The following is a 19,466-nucleotide window of genomic DNA, read 5'->3' as shown; positions in this document are numbered from 1 at the left end:
TTAGAGAACCCGGCCCTAGCCAAAATGTTATCTGCTTCGAGCCATTCGGTTTCGAAGCCTGAAATCCCTTCCATGTCTTCTCCACCTCCTCCTCCGAAGCCAGTCGAGCGTTCGGAGCCGGGGCAGATGGAACGAATATTGGTAGAGCCCTTGGAGCCAAGGTTCGATCCACCTCCCTCGGCTCCATCGACATTGATCTCCTCTGTTCCGACCGGGGAATCTCGGGGCCAACATTCCCTCGCTGGCTCCGGGGTGGAGAGTCGAACCGATACTTCGGTGCCGACTCTTCCACTTGGAGCTTCCTCTGGATTGGAGCGGAGGGTTTCGGCCCGGGAGGATCAGCCGGTCTCTTTGGAGTCGACTGACTTCTCGGACCGGGATTCTGGTGCCTTCGATGCTATGAGGAAGGTCATGGCTGCCAAAACCACTACCTCATTGGATCTGTCCTCCCCTCCCCCTAAGGGGCCTCGTTCTACCTCTTCCCCACAGATCCCCACAACACGTCGAGATCCAGGGCCTCAGGTGTCCCCATTGGGTGGCCCCTCCTCTCTAGGGACTTCACCGGATGCCCCCACCGACGAAGTACCTAGAAAGAGATTGTGCAAGAGGAGGCACTTGGATTCTCCACAGGAATCCCTGACATCGGATACCGACTTGGAGGAATCAGAAGGGTCCCCACAATCCCCCTCAGAGGATGTCTCATTCGCAGACATATTGGAAATCTTAGGGCAGAGGGGTGATTGGCAGTCCCTTGCCCCTTCTGAGGATGAATTGGTTCTCCTGAAGGCCTTTGGATCTCAACCATCCACCTCCTGGGTTACTCCGCTCTTCGATGAACTAATGGAGCTGGTTGCTCATAGGGTGTGGGAGTCCCCTGACTCAGTGGAACCGGTCCCTCGGAGGCCCAACAAATTTATTACTTCCCCCACTGACCAGGCCTTTCTTACAAAGGGAGTCCCAGTTGATGCCATGGTGGTGGCGGCAGCCACCAAGAAAGAGATGTCGGAAACCTCTTCTGCTGTCCATCCTCCTAATAGGGATTCTAGGACGATGGACAGATATGGGAAACGCATATTTAGTTCTGCGGCATTTTCCATGAGGTCACTCAACTACCTGACACATTTTACCCGCCTTCAACGAGATCTCCTAAAGGAGCTGGTATATACTCTCCAGGGTAACATAGCTGATGCAGTCTCCGAAAAGGTGACTGCACAGCTCAACACCCTTAACTCAGTAGTAGACTCATCCATGCAATTAATTTCATATACTGCTGATGGATCGAGTAGGGCGGCAGGCTCAGTGATCGCTCTTCAGAGACAATCCTGGATGTGCCTTTGCGGAAGCCTTTAAGTCTTCCTTTGTCAACACCCCATTCGACGGGTCTGCCTTGTTCGGACCAAAGTTACAGAGACGCTAACTAGGTGTGAACAAGAAGGGAAGACTCTGTCTGCCGTAGGGGTCCATTTTTCCACTCCAACTAGACCATACCCCAAAGGGCAGCAAAGTGGGAAAATGTGGTTCCGAAAACCTCAAGGAGCCTTCCAAAACACACCTACGGATACCCCCTCTAGAGGCAGAGGAGGGGGCAAAAACGGAAGACGCCGTCCAAACGGCAGAGGCGGTCTGCAAAACCAGGGCGACAGGGATCACTTTTCTGGTAAGCCCTATCAGTGTTCCTGAAAGGAAGCCCGGCTGTCCTACTCCGGAGGCAGTCAGGGGTCGCTTGCCTTTGTACCCAAACACCTGGCTAAACATTACATTGGATTCTTGGGTAAAAAGTGTCATTACAAGAGGTTATTACATTCCCTTTACAAAACCCCCACCTATATGTGCAAAGATTCCAGACATTCCACCCAGTGTGAGAAAACTAGCAGCTATAGAAATCCAAAACTTGGTAGACAAAAGAGTCATCCAGCCAGTCCCGGTGGACCAAATAGGATCCGGAACTTACTCCAGGTTCTTTTAGTTCCAAAGAAAATGGGACTGGAGGCCCATACTAGACCTCAGCAAACTCAACACCTTCGTCAAGAAGGAAAAGTTCCGGATGGTCACGCTGCAGTCGATTCTCCCGTTCTTAGCAACGGGCGATTGGATGTGCTCTATAGATCTCAAGGACATCAAAATGGACAGATCATCCAGAGATCACTTGCGTTTCCGGCTGGGAGCCAGTCATTATCAATTCAGAGCCCTGCCCTTTGGTCTCACCACAGCCCCCAGGGTGTTCACCAAATGTATGGCAGTGGTCACGGCTCACCTGAGATGGTTGGGATTCCGAGTGGTTCCGTATCTGGACGACTGGCTCCTCACCGCCACCTCCAGGCATCAACTAATCCAAACAAGAGACTACACCATAGACCTTTGTTCCCAGTTGGGCATAACCCTAAACTTCGAAAAATCTGCATTATCGCCCTCGCAGCATATTACATTTATAGGGGCAGAACTGGACACCGTCAACGCAAGGATCAGATTGCCCCAATCAAGAATCGTAACTTTAAAATATCAAGTATCCAGTCTCTTAACCCGCAACAAAGCTCCAGCATCCCAGATACTGCAGCTTTTAGGAACTATGGCAGCCACATTGATAGCAGTCCCATTAGGACGCATGCACAAACGAAAACTCCAGTGGTTTCTCTTCGCACAATGGTCTTACCAACAACTACCCATGTCTCAAGAGATCCGGTTAACCAATCTTTGCAAGAAGGATCTCAGTTGGTGGCTGAACAGCGACCAAGTCATAATCGGACGTCCCTTCATTCTTCCCCAACCCACAGCCACAGTGACCACGGATGCTTCCCTGACAGGGTGGGGGGGGGGCTATTTCAGGGAAAGACTTCCAAGGTACTTGGTCAGTCATTCAAACACACTGGCATATAATTGTCCTAGAGCTGAGAGTGGTGTTCCTAGCGTTGCAACACTTTCACGACTCTCTTCCTCCAGGCACAATTGCTATTCAGATGGACAACATGTCGGTTGTCTGGTACATCAACAAACAAGGGGAAACCAGATCATACCCTTTATGCCGGGAGGCCCTAAGGATTTGGCAATGGGCTGTATCCACCAGGCACTTTCTGATAGCAATGCACATCCTGAGGTCATCCAACAAGATAGCGGACAAACTAAGCGGAGCCATGCTTTTGCCCCACGAATGGTCTCTCAAACAATAGGTAGCTTTCTGCAGATGGGGCCAGCCTTGCTGCGAACTGTTTGCATCTCCCATAAATGCCAAATGCAGCAGCTATTTTGCCCTTTATCCCCCTCTGGGGAACGAACACAGGGACGTGTTCGTATACGATTGGCTCCCGGGCCTCCTATATGCCTTTCCGCCGATACCCCTAATTCCCAAATTTATGCAGAAAGCCAAAAGTCTGAGAAGGACTGTGATCTTGATAGCCCCGTCTTGGCCTTGACAGATTTGGTTTCCCTTCCTGTGGAAGTATCAACTGGAAGAACCATGGATCCTGGACCCAGTGCCGGATCTTCTGACTCATTCATCGGGAGTTCTCCATCCCTCCCTCATTTCCCTGAAACTGACAGCTTGGCTGCTCCAATTCCCACACTAGCCAGGTCACAAGATTTGTCTGCTGTGGTCCAACACATTATAGTTTCCTCTCATAAACTATCCACCAGGAAACTATATAATAGCAAATGAAAATGTTTTGTTCACTGGGCTTCCCAACATGATACTGACCCTTATGTAGCACCTGTCCATACCATCTTGGAATTCCTTTCTTCCTTGTTCCATGATGGCACGGCAGCTGCCACCATTAGAGTTCAATTGGCTGCTATCTCAAACTTCCATGTAGGCTTGAACGGCTCCAACATCATGTCGCATAGACTATGCAAAGCATTCTTAAAAGGAACCCACCATCTCAGGCCACCTATTAGGCATCCTATCTACCCCTGGAATTTGAATCTGGTTTTATCCCAACTGATGCTTGCGCCCTTTGAACCTGCTTCATCTTGCAATCTAAAGTTTTTGTCTTGGAAAACTTTATTCCTGGAAGCCATTACATCTGCACGTAGGGTCTCCGAACTTCAAGCCTTGTCCTCCAAACCCCCATACTTGATTTTTTACCCTGACAAGGTATCCCTCAGGACTAATCCTATCTTTCTTCCCAAGATCGCTTCAGAAAATAACTTAAATCAGTCCATTGAGCTTCCAACCTTCTTCAAACACTATACCAACAAACTGGAATATATGTTACACAAGACAACTGAGGTTCTAGCTAGATAGAATGAAGGATTTCAGACAATCGGATGAACTCTTCATTTCTTATGCAGAGAATAAGAAAGGTTTTGCAGTGTCAAAAACCACACTGTCCAAGTGGCTCTCTGACTGCATCAGATTCATTTATGCTTCCACGAATCAACCATTAGAAACTAACATCAAAGCCCACTCTACACAAGCTGTTTCTACGTCATTGGCTCATGCAGCTCGCTTGCCTTTAGATACCATCTGTGCAGCTGCCACATGGTCAAAACCTCACACGTTTATTACTCATTGCAAAGTGGATAGGACCTCCAGGGACAGGGCTACGTTTGGTTCCACTGTGCTCAGGAATGTTCTCCCGTGAGCCACCCAGGATTAGGGTGCTTGGGACGCTACCCACGTGTAAGAACAAAACAGTGAGATAGAACAACTTCACGTAAAGAAGTTATGTCCTTACCATAACGTTCCATGTGAGTTGTTTATCTCGCCTTTTTGTTCTTACATTCCCTCCCACCCCCCCACCACCAGTCGAGGCGATGGTTGCCTTGGAGGATTGGTTCAGTTGTCAGTCTGTTTCATACACTTCTACTCTTCTTGTTTCCTTCTACTGTTATTGTTGTCTAAGCAGGTAGACTCCATGGTCTTATTCTGTTGGTAGGCTGTCTTGGTTGCAGCATACTAGATCTGGGGATGTACACTAGAGCATCATGGGATATACACTAGGTCTCAAGCTTCTCTGAGAGTCTGAGCTTGAAAAGCGGTCGATTCGGAGCCGAGGGATCAGCTCCGATCCACGTGTAAGAACAAAAAGGCGAGATGAACAACTCACATGGAACGTTTTGGTAAGGACATAACTTCTTTTTTCCTCAATCATAAGGGGCTCTGATGCCATACTGGTCTCCAGCATGGTCGCACTAGAGTACATTTGAGGTGGAGTCTGATAATACTATGGATTCTGGAACCTTGATGGGTGCATTGGAACCAGAGAGGGTAGACGAAGTATCCTGCCTAGACCTATTGAGAGTTTTCCTCTGGGAAGGAAGTATGTCTGGGAAAGGGAGATCTGACATCTTGGATTAGGCCAAACCCTTTAGACATTGAGTCTACAAGAAAAGTGGTGAGTGAAGACAGACAGGATTGCAAAGTCTTTGGCACATAGGATTGAGAAATCGAATAGGTACTGTAGATGTATACTTTGCCCAGGCAGAAGAGAAGAAGATCTTTGTACAAGATTGGCTTACTGCACTCGCACTTATCCCCACCTGACATGTAATACAGATATATCAAAACAATTTAGGTAAGGTAAGTAAAGGTAGGTTCCCCAATGAGACATCTATGCTTGTACATCCACCAGTATACTTCTACATTACAAGACGAGGTCACACAACATCAGACTTGCAACCAAGAGAAGGTGAAGCTGTTATACCCCAGCCAGATGTCAGCAGTGATGTACCCATTTGTTTGGAATGCAACAGCAATAATCAGAAGGACAGCTACTGTTATGGTAAGTTCTTACACAATTGTACTGTACCTAAAGCTTGCCTTAAGGGCACCTTTTTGTTAAGGTCTCCTATCAGAGATCCAGCTCCACTTCATGCCTTTACGCTGGTGTTACAAGCTCTCACACATCCTCCCTTTGTGCCTGTCTCTGTACTGTTGGTTTGAAGTTTCTTTCCTAGAAAACCTTATTTATGGTGCATTTAGCCTCAATTTGGTGAATTTATGAACAATATGCCTTGTGTTGTAAGCATCCTCATTTGGTTTTCCACAAAGACAAGAGTGACTCTCATATCTAATCCTACCACTGTGACCGTGATAAAACTGGAGTCAGTCTTAAACCAAGCTGTACATTTGCCAGTCTTTTTTCTTAAGTATTCTAACAAAGGGGCATACAGCTTGCATACCATACCTTAGCTGTATACCGTCAGATGAGATTTTATTTGCACCACACAAAATCCTTTTGGAGTATTTATCTGTGTCTTTTTTCAAAACAAAATTTGGATCCAAGGTTTCCAAAATCACATTGTCTGGATGGCCATCAGACTGTATTTCCTTTGCTTATAGATTAGAGGATTATTCCTTTCAGCAAACCAAGACCAATTTCTGCTTCCACTGCCTTTTTCAGACATTCATTGCTGGATTATATCTGTACAGCAACACCTTGGTCTACCATGCATACCTTTGTTAAACATTACAAACTGGATCCTGTTTCTAGATCCAGACCAGCCTTTGGTTCCACCATACCAAAAGGTATCCTGCCATGATGCCACCCAGGGATATTGGTAGCTGGAGACACTGTCCCAACAATTGAGATGGATAGAGGGGACAGCAGAGGATACAAAAGTTATGCACCTAACATAATGCTAGATCCTTGTTGTCCCTCTCTGTCAGTCTCTTATCTCCCTTCCAAATTGTCACCATCTTCTTTGTTCTTCTTGAGAATCATGACAGATGCAACCTGAAAAACAACAGTCCCAATGGTGAAGCAACAGCAAAAACTAATAAAAACCAAACCACCAGTCTGACCGAATAATGAAGGAAACCACCAGCAATAGCGAAAAACACAGTATATCACTTTTGTCTCAAAAGACCTTCAGAGTTAAATAAAATGCACACAGCAGCATCCCCTTATATGTAAAATCAAAATAATTACCTAATAAAACAATCAATACATAAAGTGCACTAGCAAAAGGAATACAGTCATTTAAAGCCACACATCTAATATAACATAGACAGTTCATTTTAAAATCTTCAGTCTTCTGTTCTTCAGAAAACATTTATTATTCACTGAGTCATTAATACCATTTTTTTGTCAGCCCCTAACCTGAGCCGCCACAGTTTCTCTTTGTTCCAGTTGGTCCTTATAGGACACCCCCCCCCCTTATATTTCTAACTACATGTTCCAAAACAGCAAACAGGAACTTTTTAAAACCACTACATGTAATGGAATGTTTAAATAGAGCATTGTTGATGTTCTTAGTTCTAATACAATAATAGTGCTCTTTAATTCTTTTACTAAGTGGTCGTGTGGACATACCTACATAAAATTCCTTACACACAGAACAAACAGCAAGATAGACTATGCCACTAGTATTGCAATTGTATACACATCAATGGAAAGTGTCCTGTTCAAACAGGGTAAATCAATATAGGGTCCCTCTAAAATGACACAAAGAACAAAAACCACATTTGTACATCCCCTTACAGTGTCTGCTGTTGTCAGGGGTACTTTTATATATGGAGTCAAATTGTAAACATTTTTTTAAACAGTCAGTTTTCTTATATACAAAATTAGGTCTATCACTTACGACTTGAATTAATTTGCTATTTCCACATAAGATGTTCCACTTTCTAGTAATAATGGACCTGATGTTAAATGCATCAACAGACATATCCAAAATACAAGAAGTACCAAAAGTATTTGTGTTAGTGTTGTTAGAACTTAAGTTGTTAACACCTGTGACTCCATGTGACTTATTTATAATAGTAGTGGTGATGCTGCGGTAGCGTTGTCGCCTCAGTTAGACGTTGCACGTTCGATTCTCAGAGCGTCTTCTGTGTGTCGACATGTGTGAATAGGCGTTCCTTCATTGAAGGTTGTGCGTTAGGCCCGGCAAGCCAGCACGTAAAAATCTACTGCCAATCATTAGCGGAGTGGAGTTCTGCTGTGGTGACCCCTAACCGGGAAAAGCCGAAAGAAAGACGGTAAAACCATTTTTCAAAATCGGTGGAAAATCAGTAGCCCTTCTTGTTCTAATTTCATTAGCTAGTTTGCCAAGTAAATTTGAGGGATAACCTCTAACCAAAAACATGTTCTGTATAAAGCTGACTTCTGATTCAAAATCAGCTTCTTCAGAAATCATTCATGAAGCAGGAATAAACTGACCCTTCAGTATTCGCCACAAACACATCCAAAGAACTACTCAACGGCTGCATATAAAAGCAGTAGATTTATTGGTGAGCGCTTTCGTGGTGTTGAAACACCACTTCTTCAGACCTAATAAAAACTAAGCTGCACTCTGCTTAAATACCACTCAATCATTGACACACCCAAACCTTTTCACATGTCATCATTCAACTATATGCTAGTTAAACTCACACTACCTAAAAGCAGAGTTATACTCAGTAAGCATAATACATACTGACACAAAAATAAACACAAAATAAAAATAAAAACACATCATAATAAATACATTATTATGTACAACTCTTGTATATGACTATATATTGTTAAGGAAAGTAACATAATGTTGCATTTTTTAGCAGGTTTGTCAGCATTGTTTATACAGGGAGTTTTGCCTTGATACATTTGTCTTTTCTGCAGTGCACATTTATGAAGTTAGTACAATGTCTTTTTTACATTTTTTGTATGTTCTTAAAGATGTTGCACATCGGATATGTATTTATTATGATGGGTTTTTATTTTTATTTTGTGTTTATTTTTGTGTCAGTATGTATATACTTACTGAGTATAACTCTGATTTTAGGTAGTGTGAGTTTAACTAGCATATAATTGAATGATGATGTGAAAAGGTTTGGGCGTGTCAATGATTGAGTGGTATTTAAGTAGAGTGCAGTTTAGTTTTTATTAGGTCTGAAGAAGTGGTGTTTCAACACCATGAAAGCACTCACCAATAAATCTACTGTTTTTATATGCAGCCATTGAGTAGTTCTTTGGATGTGTTTGTGGCGAATATTTTTGGAAATAGTGTCCAGAGACTACGTACTACTGACCATTACCTTGTTTGTGTTTGGACCCTTCGGTATAGTATTTTTCATAAAAACAGGATGGTTGCTCAAATAGTGCAAATAACTGTTGTTAAAAGTCTCCTTCCTATGTATTCCATTAGTGAAACAATTATTAGAAGTATCCCAAGTCAGGGTAACATCCAAAAAATGCACTGATAGCCCAGCATTCCCCAATACAAATTTTAAAAAATCACTAGAATTATTAATACTATCACAAAAAGAATGAACCTGGTCTATGCCACCTTCCAGGATAAAAAACAAGTCATCCACTTATCTGCCATAAAAAGACTACATGATATTGCTCCATAATAGGTCTGAGCACACTATGCTCCCACTAGCCAAGAACTAGATTGGCGTAAGCCGGGGCCATAGCGGACCCCATATCTACCCCTCTTAGCTGCTTGTAAATTTTCTTGTTAAATAGAAAATAATTGTTATTAAACACTAATTCTATTAAGGTGTATAAAACATATATGCTGTCAGAATGAAGGTGGGCTACATTTCCCAAAAACTGTCTAACAAAATCAACCCCTTGGTCATGGGGGATGCTCGTAAACAATGATTGGATATCCACTGTAAACAAAATATTCTTCTTAGAATCAAAGGAATGTACAGAACTAAAAGTCCTAATCAAATCCAAAAAATGCCATGAGTCCTTAATAAATTAACCTAATTTTTGGACTAGTGGATTTAACATGTATGCAACTACTAAAGAAATACCTTCTGTGACCTGAATTAGGTGACGATGCTATGGGTCTAAATGGGGGATTTTCAAGATTTTTGTAAATGTTGGCGATACCAAACAGTGGTCCTCAAATGTGGATGTTCAACTAACATAAAATCATACATGTCATTAGTAGTATACCCATTGGACCCATAGGTCATATAAAATAGAACGTATACTGTGATATGCCTTAAAAACCAGCTGTTGACTAACTAATGAATATTCAGTCTCAATACTTAGCATATTTTCCATAAAGTTGACATATTTATCTTGTTCAAGAATTACCAGCCCCCCTCCCTTATCGGCTTTCATATACCGAATGTGGCTTAAAGACCTCAGTTCTTTTAAGACTGTTCTTTGAGCTCTTGTAAGATTATAAAATGTATAATCTACCTTAGTATGAACAAGTTGTCTGATGTCTTCAGTGGAACAATTTTCGAAAACACGTTAAGGTGTTAGTTAAGGGGGTAGTAATGGTACTTGGTTTGGCAAACAGACATTTCTTAAACTCCATACTAGAAAAAACATAACTTAAATTTAGTTTAAGACAAAGGATTTTTAAATCCTACAATGTGTCCTAAATTCATCCTTTTGCTAGGCACAAAGTTAAAACCAGCCCTAAAACAAATAACTGATCAGAAGTAAACGAATAACATGACCGATTATACATTTTTTTCATTCAAAAAGTCAGTATTAGAATGTTCAATAAAAGCAGTTACTTTTTCTTGTTCCTTGTGGAAGTCTTTCTTGTTGACACATCGCCATCTCGTTCTGACATAAAACAGGTCTCTTCTCTAAAGGGACTCACCCTGCATTAACTGGTATTAGTTTCATCCTGCTCATCACCAGAAGTATTAGACATATCAATCATATCTAATACATTCTCAGCAGGAACACCACCAGACGATTCACTTGTGGAACAGTCAGAATTCAAAGTCAAGCCGGAAGTGACATCACCACCTGCCTTAACTTCACAAAAGGAAGTAGGAAGAAGACCCAGAAGCTCCTTGGTTTCTATAGCAACCCCTAAGTTGGTTCTGTGTCTTAAAGGGGCCAATAGCCTTTTTAACATCAGAGAAATGGGAAAAAGCAGTATTGTTGAAATATGCATCATTGTCCCGTTGTAACAACTTTAGCTTTCTCTGTATTAAACCCTGCTCAAATTCTTCCATAGAAAAAAAAGCAAAGCAGAGTAGTCTTTTTGTTTAAACGGGGTATATTTCTTATAAGCTTCTGCAAAGATGCTTCTGTCTTAATATCATTGCGTACCTCCTCAGTTCGTTTCTTATTGCGACCAACAAGCAATTTTAAGATGTCAAGCCCCATTTTAGAAAAACAAAATGATACCAATTCAAAAAAGAAGGACTCCGTTGAAAGTGCACCATTAGGGCACTTAAAAAAAACACAGACCCATGGGTACTACTCCCACTTGTATGCATTTATCAAAGTACTTAGTCTCAACAACCAAAACTCTGTACTTTTTTAGTAGTTTTTCCAACAAAGATAAGTCTTTTAGCCTCTTTTTCCACATGTACATTCCTGCCATTAAACATAGTAGAAGTTAAAGCTAAATTGTAGGCATCAAATGGGTCTGAATCACAGTTTAAGACTGCAGTAATGTCACTAAACACAATATTGTTTTTCTCAGAATGAAGTACTGAAGCAGTCTTATCAATTACAGTCTCTACACTTTCATCTTCTGAACTAAGTGAAGACAGTTTACTTAAACCCGTCATTCTATAATTACTTGCCATCAAAGTTTCAAGAGTCTTTTGCATGTCTTTCATAGTGCACACCAACATGGAAAACAGGTTGATATCTTGAAAATCAGACGTACCAGGTGTAGGATGAACAGACATCTCCAAAAGTGGGTCCTTGTTCAGGCCAGCCATCCACAGAAAAGACACATCGACTAGGAAAAACAACAGTCCCAAGGATGAAGCAGCAGTAAAAACTAATAAAAACCAAACCACAGTCTGACCGAACAATGAAGGAAACCACCAGCAATAGCGAAAAACACAGTATAACACATATCTGTACAGCAACACCTTGGTCTACCATGCATACCTTTGTCAAACATTACAAACTGGATCCTGTTTCTAGATCCAGACCAGCATTTGGTTCCACCATACCAAAAGGTGTCCTGCCATGATGCCACCCAGGGATAATGGTAGCTGGAGACACTGTCCCAACAATTGAGATGGATAGAGAGGACAGCAGAGGATACAAAAGTTATGCACCTACCATAATGCTAGATCCTTGTTGTCCCTCTGTCAGCCTCTTATCTCCCTTCCAGATTGTCACAATATTCCTTGTTCTTCTTGAGGATCATGACAGATGCAACCTGAGGCATTCACATTACCTATCTATTGCCCTAGAAGTATTTTTTTCTTGCGGCTTCCTTTCCAGTGGTCTCCCAGTCAGCTGTAAGAAAACTCAATCTGAAGAGTTTTGCTAGAAGAGTGCATTATGGGAGAAATTGAACATTGAAGAAGCTCTGAAAAGTATTGCTAGCCTGGATGTGCCTTGGGCAGGTAACCCAACTCTTGAGACAGATTGAGGGAGATCACAAAGCTCCAGCATTATGGTAAGAATATAACTTTTGTTTCTCCACTGCAGATCTGAGTGTAGTGTAAAACCGCATAAACCAGCCTAATTAAAAACCTCTTCTGTTTAATACATCATTCTATTGTGTGCCCTAATTTTAAAGATCTCTGCCTGCAAGATGACTGTCTTTATTAATTCTTCTGCCTTGTAAATTGACCTCACATTAGTGTTACTAATAAGGCTATTGTTTCATAACAAGACACTAGCAAAACAGTAGTCTTTCACATGGCTTTGGTTAGACAGCATTTCCAGTAATTGTCATAGATTTACTACCAGTCATCCAGGGGTCTTTTTCTTTTCCTTCCCAAAGCAGTAATAGTCCTAGATTAGAATGTAAGAAATCTTACACTGTTTTTGAAAGGATACCTAAAGTCAATCACACCCACGGCCAGATTCCAAAAGAATGGCTCTCAGTATAAGTGACTTACTCCAGTGTAAGACCTATCTGAAAGCAAACTTACACCAAGAGCAAGTACTTTAGGATCCAGCCTATAGTGAAGCTGGCTTATAATACATAAATAATAACATCCGTATATTACAAAACATTCTGATTGAACCTTCAGTCATAACGATAGGTGTTCTTGAAACTCGGCTCTTAGGTAGTTCTCTTTGCATCACTTCCAGAGCAAAGTGCAGTTGGTTGTCTTTGAAGTTAATCCTACATATTTAGGGATGATTCAAAAAGCAGTGAAGATGGTACAGGGACTGCAGCATAGGCTATTCCAAGAGAAGGCAAAGAGTGCTAAATTTGCACACACTGGGTGAGGATGTGGCTGAATCATAATTTAGACTTTTCGTTTGATTAATGGCATAAATGGAGTGTGAGCAAACAGCTGCTTTAACTTGGGAAAGCTAGAACAAGGTACACGTATACATGCAGTAGGTAGTATAAATGTTCTTAATTAAGTGGTTGTAGAAAACATGGGATAGTACTGTGTGGAACTTGGGAGTAGGAAGCACAGCAACTACATTTGTAATGTCTTGTATGGGGGTAGGGGACAGACGTTGTGCTATCTAGAGGAGTACAGAAATTTAATGGAAAGCATGCTAGAATTAGAACTGATGTTTGTGAAAAAGAGCACACTAGTTGGAACTATTACAGGTTGACATTTTTTTTTTTGCTTATTTGTCTGATATTTTGTCTTCCTAATATGTATGTGTGTGTGTCATACCTCTCAGCCTCTTAGCACAAAAAATCTGGACAAAGCCAAAAATAATGGGGGGACAAAGCCACAGAAATAGTGACAAATTTTAAATATTGTGGTCATAAACTTTGAAAGTCGCTGGAATAAAAGGTATTGTGTCATCATGCATTTTTATGAAGGATATGGAGTCTGAAACTCAAAAGTCTGTCGTTATTTAGTGAATTCAAGCATCATTGGTTTTCTGCAAAACTCCAGAAAACCACAAATTCTGTAAGGAACAGACCAAAAATATGAGGCAAAAAATCTGGACATTCTGTGAAAATCAGGACAGTCGAGAGATATTGTTTGTGTGTGTGCTTGTGTATTTATTTATATATATATATATATATATATATATATATATATATATATATGTGTGTGTGTGTGTGTGTGTGTGTGTGTGTGTGTGTGTGTATATATATATATATATATATATGTATGTATATATATATATATATATATATATATATATATATATATATATATAAAATATGGGGTGGGGGCAAGGGAAGTTATTACTTGAGAAAACTGCTGTTGCAGAGCCAATAATAATGTACTGATTTTGTCAGAGTTGAGAATAATATTCCATATATACCAAAATAGTATATTTTAAGAATATAAGTAAATAGTAACATGACTAGAAGTTAGAATGTTTAAGGACTGAGTAAAATAACACACCTTAAAGATGAGCTTAGTTGAATTTGAATTTAATCTGCCATTTACCTTGCCGATCAAAATTATGTGCGATTTTTCATCTTTTTTTTTTTTTTTTTTTTTTTTAATCTATTTAGTGACACAACCTACCTGGAAAAAGAGCTGACAAATCTTGTAAATGCTTTAGTCGAAAACTTCCTTGAACCTGTCAGGAACAGCTTGATTTGGCGCTCAGTTTCAGAATGCTGAAGACTGCTACCATAGAAGTTCTGCTCCCTGTGCAGGAAATGGAACAAAGGAACCAAAAGACCACTTTGAAATGTTTAAAAAGCACTTTATGTAATGGCTCTGTATTAGATGCAGCACTCCTGATGAATATTTAAAAGCAGCAGTTATTTTGCCACTTTAAAAACAAACGCACTACTGGAAGCTTTGCTTGAAACCTCAGCCAGACATTTTCTGTGCCTGTGTGCTGTAGCTACATCAGAACACTAAAATATTTTCTCTGCATTATCCAAAGTAAATGACCTGCATTGTACTGTGGCAAAAATGTTTTAGCTCAGAATTAACTGTTGTCTTTGTTGTGAAGCATTAAAAAGACTGTTGCTATAATTTATGATCACTTACAAATTTCAGTTGTAATGGCCAGATCCACTCACCAAAGTACTTTGTAAACAACCTCATTTTTATGTGCAAGAGTAGTAGGATTATTTATTTTATGCTATATGCCATTGTTGAGTTCTCTTCTTATGTAGTATGGTATAGCAAGCAGCATTAGTTTTGTTAATTTCTGGTGTTTTTCAGTAGCATAGTGTATACAGCATGGCTGTAGTTTGTAATGGCATGCAGTTTTCTACCACATTTCTGGTAGCTGTATCATGAATTGATCATATAACTGTCTCTCTGGCACCAGTGAATTTGCTGCTTTCTTGATTGTTTCAGTCTTATTTTGCAGTCTTTGACAGTGGTTCATAAATTTTAATTTGTAAAGTTCCAGCGTTATAAGTACTTGCACCGCTGCTTATCAGAATTATTGACAAGGTTCATAATGCTTCCATATTCTCTGGATGTCATTTTTAAAAATGTCCATTGCTAGATATGCTGTCCTGCAAAACTGTGCAGATTTGTTTTCATGTATATATTATTTATAAGTTTTAATGTGCAGTTGTTTGTTTTCAGTTTGTCATATTCTAGTTATGCAATAGTATTGCACTAAAGATTCTTAGCATTTTTATCTGATACCATAGATTTTTTTCTTTACTAGCAGTACTGCCATCTTGAGTAACCAAGGCTTAGTCTATCAAGTACCTGTGGAGTGTTTCTTACATTTGTTAGACTTTATGTTCAAATGTACAGTCTATGTTATGCATTTCTTCTGTTTCTTTATTTCTTAATCATGTCTGTTATTGCTTTGACTTTATCTTTTTTGTGATGTAACATTTAAATAAAAGCTGCCCATTGTTTTTTCTGCCTTGTTTCAAAGTGAGATCCTATTCCAACAGTTTTTTTATTTTGCAAGTTGTGTACAATGTTCTTACTTGGTAATGCATAACAGTAGCTGCTATGTGGAAGTATAAGCTTAACTTGATGAAGTCTTTGAAGTAGGCAAAATAAAGCATGAGAAACCTGCAGTTTATCACACCAAACTCTAACAAAATGTTCCATTTTGTAATGTGGCAAAAATGTTTGCTAATAGGTACATTGTTACTCGGCTAACGACCACAAGGGCCATTCCAAGCCTAGCCACACACTTGAAATCATTTAGGTACCAAGTATCATATGAGGGGGCAAGTTAGTCAGGTAGCTAAGGATTTGTAGGGAGAGATTTAGGATAATACTTTTCTTATTGAAGGCTTCTTTCCCTGAGGGACATGGGGGCCACACTGGGGGCAAATTTACAATTTTCCATCCAGTTGTCAGGGTTTTGTTTGACTAGAGTCAGGGGTGAACTCTGTTTTACATAGGTGAGGGAGCGTATGCCATAATGCGGGGATCCTTTTATAGTATGACAAGAAGTGTTCAGCATCTGAAAAGCTTCCTTAGGTATGCCTTTTGAGTCTACATACCATATTTGACTGCTGAACTGAGGAGATCCTTGCTGAATTTGAAAGATGAGGCAAAAAATGCTTGTTTTAAAGGAGATATTTTGTGCATCAGTTTTGTAGTATGCCAAAAAGTCTTCAGCAACTGAAAGTTTTTTCTGAAGGAAACATTAAACCAGTCAGCAGTTATCTGAAAACAACAGTAATGAATATCCCGATGATAATTCTGTGCTCCCCTCCCCAGTAAAGACTGGCTGACATCCATTCTGTTTCCTTCTTCAAACTGCCTGCTCAGGGCAAAGTTCATTCATTACACTGAAAGTCTGCCACTGAGCAAGTTACTTCAAATATTGACATATGCAGCAGAATTTTACCAAAAGGTTATACTAGAATCAGCTGCTCATATCTCTACCATTTACCCTTTACTTCTTCAGCAGTTGCAGATAACTATGAAACTGTATTTATTATTATTAATTAAAAAAAAAAAGACAATAATGCTTTGACTGCCAAGTCATTACATGATCATTTGCTTCTTTTTCTAAAAGGCTTTTTGGTCCAAAGAAAACATGAGACTTGATTGCTGTAGCAGCCCAGGTTAAGCTGGTATAATTTGTCAAGGAAGACCATTGGAGTAAATGTAAAAGGTTCCAGTCTCTACAATTTTTCATTTGACATGATACTCAAGCAATTTAAGATTGCCCCGAATGAGGGTAATGCTGGTTTTGTACTGAGGTTTATTCACTCTCATGTGACACATTTTACTTAAAAGCAGCTTTACTTATGCCACATTTAGCTCTGCAAGGGCCCTCCTTTATGAGTCGTGTGTTGGATAGGGTCATGCCTCAGCAGTCAGAATTCAGCACTTTTCAGTATATGCTGTCATTTTATGCACTGCCTAAGTAGGTCCTCTCATTCCTGGAGCCTAGCATTTTTTTTTACTCCGCACACTTTTGGGATTTTTGCTACTTTTAGTAAAGTCCTGAATTTGCATGGCTAAATGCCTTCATAGTGTATCCAAGTGACCATCAAATTGTAAGACAAGGCTGTCAGTGGCACTGTCTGTATTATGTCAGAGAAGAGCTGACCTTAAAAACTGCCATAAGTGCCAGACGTTCAACCCATTTACTTGTTGGAGGGGAAAGCTGTTTGCCTTGCGTTAAAATAAAGGCTTTGGAAGCTGTTTGTGAGCAGACTGACAGATGGATCTACTCATAGTCATAGCATTCATAGGGGCATTTCCACACTGACAAGTACTCTGAGGTCAGGTATAAGCCTGAACTTTCCCAAAGAACAGCTGGAGTCCATCCTACCACCTGTTCTCTTCAGATGGCCACACCCTCATCATTCAAGAGTTTGAGCTTGAATAATTTTTATCTTCAGTTAAGGAACTTTGGAATTGGGCAGATATTCCTTAATCATCTCCTACATGGGGGGGGGGGGGTTGTTGTCTTCTTTTCATATAATCAGATGGAGCCTACTGCAAACCAGACTGATCACACTGGTTAATCCCTTAGTCACTTGGCAGTGAATTGAGATATGTTGGACCAGGAATCTTCCTCATGAGCCCTGGCTCCAGATCTGCATGGGCCAGCATACCCTCATTAAAGACAGTATACTTGGTTGTCTCATCCTACTGATCAAAGCTCAGAACCTGAATGTCAGGCAATTGCTTTGACTGTTGGAAGCTTGAAATGAGTGTGTGAGATTATATCAGTGGTGAAATCAGGCAAAAGCAAGTGCCAACATTTGCATGGGCCTCTTCCCACCCCAACTGCCAGCTGTGCTTTTGGTTTCTCCAATGCAGTCTGGTAGATGCTCACACCCATGACTACCAGAGGTCATGGTTCTCCATCATTTGACTGTTTTGTAGAGTCAAATAATTTTGTGGTCACCCATTTTTGGGATGGACTGGGAGAATGTGGCCTCCCCTTTCTGTTTCTTCCTTAGATGACCCTTCCTTTGGGGATGCAGTCAGGTTCATGAGAACCACCTTAGATTGTCTGCTCTCTTTTTTCCTCCCAGAAATGCCTTGCAGAGTTTCTAGTGAAAAAGCCTAAGTAGCCCTTTATCCAAGTAAAAAAAAACAAAAGGGACCAGCATTATGGTAAACCAAGTCCAAGTTAAGCAGCAATAAATCCAAAAAACAAACATGGACTTGGAAACGCCAAATATCATTATTAACAACAGTAATAATAGCAAAGCTTTCCGGTATGACAGCCCTTCTTCAGTGCATAAAAAAGTGATATCACTCACACTTAGCATATAAAATATTTAAACCAGTCATTTGGCACACCCCAGTAATGATTTAAAACTATACTAACATAACTGTTTCGTAGACTACACATTGTAAAACCATCAACAGTGCTTAAATATAGAAAAACTTGCAACAATATAAGAACATAAAGCTTGTTTCTTTTTTAATACTGGTTTGATGCTAACACTAGCATTTAGCCCAGGTACTTAGATCAGTCTGCAAACGTAAAATCCAGTTATATTCACAGACTTTCTAATTTATTATTAAAGTCCCCACCTCTGAGATTTTTATGCACAATTTGTATGAGACTAAACTTAAATTCATGATCAGTGCCCTTGTCAATGATATGTTTAGCCAGAGCATTAGTAGTAATTTTCCTACATATCTCCGAGTAGTGCTGTGTTACCAGGTCCTTAAGTTACATGAACATTTTCCAACATAAAATGAAGCGCTTCTAATACAGGTTGCTAGATATACAATATTAACTGTATTACAGGTTGCAAAGTAGTGGAAATAAAATTGCCTCTTCATCATAAGATCAATAAAAAAATTCTCATTCAATATATATTTATAAGCTATACAACTGAAACAAGGAAGAGCCCCTGTTTTTACAGACTGATAGCTATTTATTGTAGTTTATGACATAATTGCTTCTTTAGGTTTGGGCAGTTCCTAAAAGCAAAAGATGGCCAATTCCTTTAATTTCAGGCATAGTTTCATGAATGCCCCAATTTTTTATAATTATCTCCTTCACTTGTTTTATACATCTAGTATAAGTAATAGTACAGTGTAAAGTCTCTGTCATGTTCTGACCATTACAACTGCTATTCCCTGAAGTAAGTTTCTAAAATATGGTCTGACAGAGTGCTCTCTCTCATTCATGGCTTCATTTTAATATCATTTAAAAACTCTCTTCCGTAACCCCTCTCTATAAATTCATCTGTCATCTCACTCATTTGCTCGTGGCGTCTAATGTCATCAGTGTTCAGTCTACTGACTCATAGAAATTGACTTTTAACTATCCTCTTAAAAGTATGGGGTA

The 19,466-nt window shown here is 40.2% G+C and overlaps 1 protein-coding gene across 1 annotated transcript in view; it reads left to right on the top strand.

The window, feature by feature from the left end:
- PGM2L1 (phosphoglucomutase 2 like 1) overlaps positions 1-15,596 on the top strand; it is an 865,950-nt gene extending 850,354 nt beyond the window's left edge. The window contains exon 14 of the mRNA XM_044072679.1: positions 14,266-15,596. Coding sequence (XP_043928614.1) covers positions 14,266-14,377 — 112 coding nt within the window. The 3' untranslated portion in view covers positions 14,378-15,596. The remainder of the gene's footprint in view (positions 1-14,265) is intronic.
- The last annotated feature ends 3,870 nt before the right edge of the window (positions 15,597-19,466 follow it).

This window comes from Protopterus annectens, chromosome 5.part0 (genome assembly GCF_019279795.1).
Source record: "Protopterus annectens isolate FY-2018-M chromosome 5.part0, PAN1.0, whole genome shotgun sequence".
NCBI lineage: Eukaryota > Metazoa > Chordata > Ceratodontiformes > Protopteridae > Protopterus > Protopterus annectens.
Note: the sequence above shows the minus strand (reverse complement) of the source record. Positions and strands in the feature narration are given on the sequence as shown.